This window comes from Gavialis gangeticus, unplaced genomic scaffold (assembly GCF_001723915.1).
Source record: "Gavialis gangeticus isolate Ggan-Ray unplaced genomic scaffold, GavGan_comp1, whole genome shotgun sequence".
NCBI lineage: Eukaryota > Metazoa > Chordata > Crocodylia > Gavialidae > Gavialis > Gavialis gangeticus.
The window spans coordinates 7095822-7105580 of record NW_017729027.1 but is presented as its reverse complement, the minus strand read 5'-3'; the positions used below and the strand labels follow the sequence as shown (position 1 = coordinate 7105580).

The window sequence follows — 9759 nt, the reverse complement described above, 5'->3', positions numbered from 1 at the left end:
TAGTGGAGAAGCTTGAGAGAGTCCAGAGAAGAACCACATACATGATCAGAGGTCAGGAAAACAGATCTTACGAGGACAGGCTGAGAGCCATGGGGCTCTTTAGCCTGGAAAAGCGCAGGCTCAGGGGTGATCTGATGGCCACCTGTAAGTTTATCAGGGGTGACCATCAGAGCACCCCAAGGGATTACGAGGTCAAACAGTCAAACTACTACAAGACTATTTCAGGCTGGACACAAGGAGGAATTTCTTTACTGTCCGAGCCCCCAAGGTCTGGAATAGCCTGCCATTGGAGGTGGTTCAAGTACCTACATTGAACACCTTCAGGAGTAAATTGGATGCTTATCTTGCTGGGATCCTGTGACCCCAGCTGACTTCCTGCCCTTTGGGTGGGGGGCTGGATTCGATGATCTTCCGAGGTCCCTTCCAGCCCTAATGTCTATGAAATCTCTAAAGGCAAATTTAGCAAATATCATTCTGTAGCTACTAGTTATAGTTGGATTTCTTACCTTTTGGAGTGTAATTCAAAAACAGTTTTTAGAAGGTTTTCTATGGTCAAAGTTCTATAAGAGATGATGGAGAAAAAATCAGTAAAATTAAAATAAAACATAGGTAAGTGGTGTAAGCCCTGGAATGGTGTGTCACTGTGTTGTTGTAATCAGAGAATCTCATGTAGTTTAGTGTAGACCAGCCCAGGATGATAAGTATGTTCAGTAGAGTGTTGCTGATTCTAGTTACAAAGAAAAATTTGAAAGTTATACCTGTATGTACATGGATTCACTTACTTCAGAACACTGCAAGACCTTATGAAAGCATAATGTACAAACGTGGTTTATAACAATGTGTGTTGCTAACTTGGAACTGTGAGCACTTTGTAAGGGAGGGCCCAAGTGCCTAACAAGCAGCGGTTTGCAACTGTATTGCCAAAATCTTTCATTCTTTGCTTTGACAAGAAATGAAATGCAGGAAAATGAATCACTTTTTCAAAACAGTTATGGCAAGTTGTTCTAATGCAAACTCAAAGAAAAAGAAAATGCAAGGATACCGGGCAACATTACACCTGTTTTGGTGGGGAAGCTTTAATTAGAGTGGCTCTCGGACGCCGCTCTAATTAAAGCACCCATGGCATCTCATGTATTCAGCATCCTGCGCTTCAAAATGCCAGCTGGGGCCCTTTAACTAAAGTTTGTTTGACGAGCTTTAGTTAAAATGCCCTCATCACCATTTTGAAGTACAGGGGTGCTGAATACATGAGACACTGAGGCGCTGGAACATGCGAATTAACACACTCCAGCAGACTTGATTAATCAAGTCTGCTCTTATATGCTGCAGTTAAAGTGCATCAGAGCAGGCATCGCACACATCTGTAGACATACAGTGATAAATACAGTATTCAAATATAAGATGAATTCCCCCCCCCCCCCCCAATCAGCATGCCGGGGAAACCCCTCGTTTTATATTCACATACAAGGAAACTTCATTAAATGTATTGTCTATCAGTACACTGCTACCAAAAACAGTATGAACTCAGTAATGGAAATCGATAGTGAAGTTGATTAAGTACAAGGCTAAGTTAGTGCAGACCATCTGAATAAGATACATGGTAGTGCTCACTGCGTGCAGTCCCCCTCAGTGCTGACTCTTTCAAGTCATGGTGAGCCACTTCACTCAATACATTTTTATTTCTTCACTCCCACCCACAGCTGAGCTGTACCTTTCTTTCCCATTTCCAATTATTCCTGTTTCTTCACCAGCTTTAAATGTTTAGTAAACATCACCAAATTGAGCCACAAACAGTTCCCAGAATCCCTCTGTCACCTCTGCTCTTACCCTGTTGCATATGATTAGTATGGCTTCACGCTTCGTGAGGTGTAGCCAGACCAGGTTGCCCTAAGCCTCATCTGTATACAAATTTTTGGATCATCCCAAGACTCACGACAAGAACACGTGGGCTAGGAACAGACGTTCAAAAACCTTGAGCCTGAATAGAGTCAATCTTTGGAGGTTAGTCTAACCTGGCTAGGCTGAACCGGTTTGTAACCGTAGAGACATCCTCTCTGGATTGAAGAAATGCAGGCATATGTCTGCAGTGGCTCAGGCTAAAAGCCAGGGGGCGCTAGAGCAGCCGTCCCTTCCACAGTGCTGAGATGAGGGGTGGCGTGGCTAGGTCTCGGTAGGATGCTTTGATTAGGGAGGGCCCTCCGCCCCCCACCCCCCAGCTGTTCCTGACCAGCGAGGGAGCCAGCAGAGAGTTATACAGCATTTAGTTACACAGCAAGCAGTTACAAAGGGAGTAACACAGCATTTAGTACTCCATCAAGAAAACAAAAGCCTCTCGCATTAGTTCAAGCTCTTCTTAAACAACTTTTTCCAAGGAAGGAATGGAGGAACATTCCCGCTGATTGACCTGCTGATTAGCTACAAAACGCACTAAGTAGACACTGTCATATCTGCCTTTGTCCTGTCTGCCTTACACAGACACCACTCAGCATTAGCTAGCATACCACATGTTGGCTACTGTCTGTGATGTGGGAGAGGGGAGGAGGGAATCCCTGCTTGAGCAGAGAGTTATGAGTGGGGAGGGTTGGGCAAGGGGAAGCCAGGCAGACACTGCTGTGCCTGCATGTCTGCCAGAGCTCCAGCCAGGGAGCAGAGGGGTGGGGACAGCCCTGCTGTGGAGCAGAGAGCGCTGCTCAGGGCTGCAAAGCATCTGGGATGCTGAGGGACTCCGGTTTAAGTTAAACTAAGAAGGGGTCTGAGACAGATGTTGCATAAACTGATTTGACCCAAATCAGTTAAGTCTGATACTACATTCAACCAGGTTTATCTCAAACCAGTTTGAAAATGGCTGAAACCAGTTTATGTGTATTGAACATCCGTTCTGTTACAGATTTAAACCAGTTTATGTGTAATGTCTTTCCCTAGCCCAGTCATGAGCAGTGGGTTAATTAGCATGTGGATCCTTTGTGGTGGCTATCTGGAGTACACACTCATACTGAGCAGCGTTGAGCTGTCGGGTCACCATGGCTTGAAACACTTGATTCTGCTGGGGCCTAGGCCAGTGAACTATATGGTAAATAATGAGCCTTTCAGCTTTGGACTAATTTGCATAGTTTGTACAAGTAGGTAGGTACATATAAGTAGGTACAAAAGTGCTGCTTAAAAGTTTGTTTATAATGCACCTGTGCTAAAACTTCCAGCAGTTTCAAAAACGGTAAACTTTTTTGTATCAATTCTGAATGAACTACATATATTTCAAAGTCAGTGTTTTCATATTTGCCCCTCACGTCCATGTGCTTGGGGAAAACAGGATCTGATGATAAAGAGGGGGGAGGAAGGCCTGGGGGGGGTGCAAATGACAAGGGAACCACCTGATCCCCCACCAGATTTATTTTCTCTGCTGTAGCAGTAGGAGGGGTACAAATTCAAGGCAAACCTCCAATAATTAGATTCTATACCTGGAAAATTATAACAAAGTTATAAACGTTTCAGATATAGAATCTAATTATTGGGGGTTGTCATATATTCAGGGTTGTCTTTTATATTAAAGTAAATATGGGGTACAGACTTTTTATGTCTACTGACTTAAAATTATGGTGTATAGTTCAGAAGCAGTACTTGTTGATAATATGAATCTGTCATACATGTCAGAAATATAGGGTTGGAGGGTCTTTGGTTACTATCTGAGTCGTACCTCCATATTTGTATTGTTTAGAATTATAAACCTGACTATTTTGTCAGAATCTCTTAAAATGGAACAAAACGCGACCATTTACCTGTTTGGAAATGCATTTAATATCTGTACAGAATACATAGGTTTGTCATAATTTGTTAAGCCTGATTATTCTTGTTTCTGTAAAAGCTCTTGATTCTTAGATCATTGCAAGCTCTTTTTATGAAATGTATCCACACTTATTTTAACGTAGTGACTGAAAAAGAATTAATCCCTTTTTTTTACAGGTAATGGTTTTTCATGAATTGCAAGCTAGTCTCTAGTGGGGACTCGTAGGAGGATGAACACAGAGGAGCTTGAGCTACTGAGTGACTCCAAATATAGAAACTATGTAGCAGCAGTTGATAAAGCACTAAAGAACTTTGAATACTCCAGTGAATGGGCAGATTTGATATCAGCACTTGGAAAGCTAAACAAGGTATGACTGCAACACACTCTGAAAGAAGCAGCAGGTATTGAGTGTTAACAAGTTTTGAGGCATAGTTCTTAATATAAAAAAATAAGATTCTGTTTATCTAAAATTTTATTATTTTTTGCAAAAGTAACTTAGCTGGTCAACTTCTACATCAAATGAGCTGTTCAGCTAATAGCACTTTCTGAGGCTAGTTTCTAAGGGCATAATCCTTGGTGAAGCCAACAAGTTAGTGTTTCTACTACTGGTATTTTTGAACCATAGTTATCTAAAACAATTAGGAACTATCTTCCAGAACTAAAAATTTGCTTCAGTTGCTAAGCAATAATATTTCACAAAAAGAAAGCATGATTCAAAATAGGATTTATTATGGGAAGCTAGCTTCTGTTCAGCTGGAGCAGTGATTCTCAGCCAGGGTACCACAAGATCCTTAGAGAGGTACTGCAGGAGGTAAGAGATAAGTGAGGTCTGAAAAGATAAGCAGATAAGGCTCAGCTTCCCTGTATGAGGAGATAAGCAGATAAAGGCTGGCTCAGGCTCCCCAACTCCTGCTGCTGACCCCTCTACAGGGAGGTAAGCACTGTAATAAATAAGTTTTTGAAATAGGGTGCTTTCCAATTCACAAATGTTAAAGAGGGGTGTCTTGAGTTTCATGAAGGGTACCTTGAGTCCTCTAAAAAATGTTGACAATCACTGAGCCAGAGGTTAACTTTTTCAGTAGGCAATACATGTAACTGAGATCCTCTGGTGGAAAAATTTTAGTATGGAGTGAGTAGAAATATTTCACAATTTTAGATTGATGTATGTGTTTTTCTGTGCAAAAATGAAATGTGCCTATAGAAGGTTTATAGAAAAACCTTTTCCTTATTAATTGGGTTGGGAGGGGAGGGGAAGGGAGAAAAGGGCTTACAGGCAAAAGACATATTTGCCCTTTACTGCTAGGGCACTATTGGAAAAGAAAGCTGGGTAAGGATGTATTATCTATGTATTTAATCATTTCCAGTAGAACCAGTGTTCATAAGGAAAAAATGAAGGACCATCATATTTTTCATAGAAATAAACTGCAAGTCCATTATTCGTTGCCTTTATCTCTTTTTAACTGGTAATGCTGTCTTTATTTTGAATGCTGTTACTTCTAAATGTTTTTACAAAATTAATAATTTTAATTACAATATTAGTCCAGTCCTATGGTTCTGGTGCTTCCAAAATCAACAGTGAGTTTTGGTTGAGTCTGGGACATGGGGTGAGGCTCAAAACATTGTAACCATCTTAACTATCAGTTGGTATGATAGAATTATATAATAATATAAAATTAGGTGGCACTCAAGCATCAGCTCTGATCCTATAAGAAGTGCTGTATAGTGGTAGTAATCTGGGAGCACTGATTTAGTTGCTGAGGATCGTAGAGTAGCCATTACTTATTAAAATTTGTTTTTTAATTTGTTTATGATGATTCTCAGTATATTCGTGCACAAAATAAAAACTAATTATTACCAAAAACATAAATGCTTTTTTATGTTCCAGGCTTAAAAGTGAAGTCCAAGGCAGGGGTAGGTAACCCAGTACCCTGCTGCAGGTCTCTACCTCGTGGGATGCCAAAGCCATTTGTGCTTACTCTCGCTGTTAATTCATGGCCCCTCTGCAGTGAAGATAAGCGCAGGGTGGGCTGTGTAGGTGACTGCTGCAGAGGGGGATGGGTGGCACAGCACAGCTATGTCCCGTGCAATCTCCATGCTACCCCGGGCTAGGTTGGTCCTTCGCAGGCTGGATCCAGCCTGTGGGCTGTAAAGTTACTAATCCCTGTTCTAGGGTTTTCTGTTTTGCACATTCTGTTGTGGCTCCATAAACTAAAGTTGTTGTGTTTGGAATATCTTTGAAAGAGGTTGTCAATAGTCCTCTTGCTTTTGCTTGCTTGGCAACCTACAGTGACAGCTAGAATTTTAGTCCTGTGATTTCATGGATGAGAGATGCTCTTTACATGTGGGGCTTGCTCTGAGTAAAATTGTACCTATTTAAGTACTCATACGTGCATCATTTTGCTTATGGCAGATGTTCAACTGAAGTATCTCATGCTGTAAACTCAACTTGGCAAGACAGGTTCTGAAAACTCATAAATGGTAGTGTTTAAAATGGATTGCTTGCCATATGAGCCCATTCCACCCTGTGTAGGAACTAATTGGTAAAATGAGCAGTTGACACAAACTAATTGTTGGGTTTTTAATGGTAATGTTTCTTTCCAGGTTTTACAAAACAATGCAAAATACCAAGTAGTACCAAAAAAGCTGACCATAGGCAAGCGTCTAGCACAATGCCTTCATCCAGCCTTGCCAGGTGGGGTTCATCGGAAGGCACTTGAAACGTATGAAATTATCTTCAAGATCATTGGGCCCAAGCGTCTGGCCAAAGATCTTTTCCTATACAGGTAAAACATAGTTGTCATTAATTTTCAGTTTTTTAGTTAATCTAAACTACTTTTTGGTGTCTGTTATTTTACATGAACAATTGATTTGTGTATCTTATAAAATGAAACAAAACTCATCTTTTCTGTCATGTAAGTAGCTCTTGTTTAGTATGCTGCTTCTGAATATTTCAGTCTCTGCTTCTCTATTCAGAGAAATAGTGCATCTTGGTGTTTACAAGTTTTGATATCCGTTATTCTTTTACTAAAGTAAGTGGAAGTTTGTGTGGCTGCCTGTGCAATAATTACACTTGTGATGGTTAGTTCAATATATTGAAACCAAAATTTTCTGTTCCTGCAGTTGAAATGTTTTAGGGAAGAGTTTCCATATAGTTTATCAGAGGAAGATTCTGTCTTCTAATCTCCTGGGGCAGCGGAAAATGAAATGTAATTTTGTGCATATGGCCAGGACATGGACATGATGTGCTGAAGAAAAGAGGTTTTCTAGATATAAGAAAAATACTTTCACTTAGGGTGACCACCTTTACAAATTGGAAAGATGGACACATGCCTACCACTTGCCTCTTTCCCCCTCCCTCCCCCCCATGGCATAGCCAGAACAGAGCCGAGCAGAGTCCATGGGGGGTGGGAGTGGATACAGGCTGCCTGCTGCAGGCTCAGGGCTCCCTGCCCTGCTGTCCTGTGCCCAGGAGCCTTGTGCTGGCTGTGCTGCCATGGTAACGGACCCCCTGCCTGCTAAGCAGCAGTGAAGGGCACAACCCTGCATTGCTGCTGCTGGGAAGATTCGGAGCCCGTCACCATGTTGATGTGGCCAGCACGAAGCTCCCAGGGGCAGGACAGCAGGGCGGGAGCCCCAAGCCTGCATCCTCCTCTGCCTCATGCACAAATTCTGCGGGGGGAGGGCATGCACACAAACCCCCTTCCCTGGGAGTGCTTACGGCAGTGGGAAGCTGCCCCCCCCAGACAAGCTGCCCATGATTCCATCCCACTCCTGGCTAGGCTCTGCAGCCACACAGTTCTGCTCCAAGTCCCATGCACTTCCCTGACTGGGTAGTACCCCCAGGCCAAGCCCCTGCCCCATTCCCTTCCTCACCATAGGAGCCTCAGTCTGTCCCCCTGCCCCCAACAATTACCTGCAAGCAGCTGGGGGAGCTTCTCTTCACCACTGCCTGGGGCTGTATCCCAAGGCATGTGCACGTGTGTGCGCGCACATGCATGTAGCTCTCCCTGCAGCCCCTTGCAAAGAAATCCACCACTTCCTGTGTTTTTCTGCAGTGAACGGAAAACCCAGGTCCCTACATAATGCTGCAAATCTAGCATAAATACTGTCCTGGAGTCATTTATCCCAGGAAGTGATGTTCCCATTTTGGGACTGCCCCACCCAATTAGGGACAGGTGGTCTCCCTACTGTCACTGCCTCTGCCAAATAAAAATATTTTTTGTAAAAAAGAAAATTTCCTGCTGCTACAGGAGCTTGACAGGAAAAATCTGTCTCTGATAAACTATATTGGAACTCTTTCCTACAACATTTCAATGAAGGGAAAGAAATATTTGGTTTAGGTATACTGAACTAACCATCACAAGTCTAATTATTGCATAGGTGGCTGCAGAAACTTCTATTTATTTCAGCTGATTTGTGCTTTCCAGTAATTAGTATGGAATTGCGTTTCTACACAACAAATGCAGAAAATCACTTAAAGACACTACATAATTCAGCACAGGACACTTTTTTCCACAAAGCAGTCAATCCAATGAAAAGGTTAAATTATGTATATGTAATCCCAATCTTTTATTGTTTGGTATCAGTCATAATCCAGAACTGAATTAGAGTCTTGGTATTTTATCTGTCATTGGACTCAGTTTTTTATTTGGGGTGGGGAGAGGGAGGGAGACGGAGGTGTGGTTGGAGAGGAGTGGGATTAGAGAAAAAGTGTTTTAGGTTATAAAGATTTTATTTTTATCATGAGACTAATAAACTATCATTCATTAACATTAAGTTTATGATTCCTTTCTTATGTACATACATTTAAACTAACTTTTTTTGACATTTGGACACAAGCAATAGGGTCACTGCTAGTTTGAGGACCCATAAGCAAGTGAATTGCTGTATGTGCTCTGTTATTTTTAAAAAATGTATGGTATTCATATACTTATTTTGTTGGCCTTGCAGTTTATTTTTGTAAAGAACAAGATCATGGATTTTTGTAGGGAAAGTTATTGAAGAGTATTAATTTCTACAAATGAAAAACATGAGTGCCTCACATGCCAAGTTCCACTTTTATCTTGTCTTTAAAGAAACAAATATGTTGTACTTAAGGAGTTAATTAATTTGATAGTTTAGCCTGTTATCTTGCTTTTACTAAGATTGGATTTCCCAGGGGTAGAAATACCATAAAAAAAATTTAAATAATTTTCCCCCATATCTGTTTTACTAAGATGCTTCTGTTGCAGGTTTTTATATATTTGTTGTAAGCAATATCCAATACTATACCTCCTTGACTTGTTATGAAAATAATTAAGTGCATCCATAAAATCAATTAGATGCTTCATCTATTAACATGGCAGGTACTCAAATACGTTTCCATTTATTTTTGCATGCAACACATACTTTTCCAAAAATAAACTGCTGAAAATTTGGGTGTGTGTTTTAAACAGAGAAATACAGTAATAGCAGGTTCTGCAGCAGGAGCTTTTACCAGGAAAAAGAAAAAGTAATGCTGCACGGGGGGGACACAGTGAGCATGCAGGGCTTCCTGGCTCCTGGATGCGAACTACAGGAATCCTATGTTCTCACTGTGTTGACCCTGTGCAACATTACTTTCCCTTTCTCCTGGCAGAGGCTCATATTGCACAAGCTGCTACTGACTTAACAGGAACTTTTGCCCTGGCACCTAGGGCTCAGCTTCTGCTGCAATTCTAAATTGGAGCTGAGCCCTGGGTGCTAGGAAAGAAACTACTGAATTAGCTGGTTGTATTCTCAGCTGACTCTAGAGGTCATACTGGCTATGATGATCTTGCCCTCAGCTAACCTGGCAGGTGCCGCTGGCTGCCCACGCAGTTCAGCTTGAGAAGAGGGTTTGAACAATTTTGTTTAGCCAGTAGCATATGTAGCGTTCTGCAGCTAGGGGTTAACAGAGTTTAGCTCCTCATCACTCTCACACACTCTCACACACACACACACACACACACACACACACA

General features: G+C 41.7%; 1 protein-coding gene across 6 annotated transcripts in view; it reads left to right on the top strand.

Moving 5' to 3' along the window:
• Window positions 1-9759, top strand: part of DOPEY1 (dopey family member 1) — a 165817-nt gene that overhangs the window by 26441 nt on the left and 129617 nt on the right. For all 6 annotated transcript variants that reach the window (XM_019520432.1, XM_019520429.1, XM_019520430.1 and 3 more), the window contains exons 2-3: window positions 3958-4148; window positions 6383-6564. In XM_019520432.1, the coding sequence (XP_019375977.1) occupies window positions 4011-4148; window positions 6383-6564 (320 nt within the window). In that variant the 5' untranslated portion in view covers window positions 3958-4010. The remainder of the gene's footprint in view (window positions 1-3957; window positions 4149-6382; window positions 6565-9759) is intronic.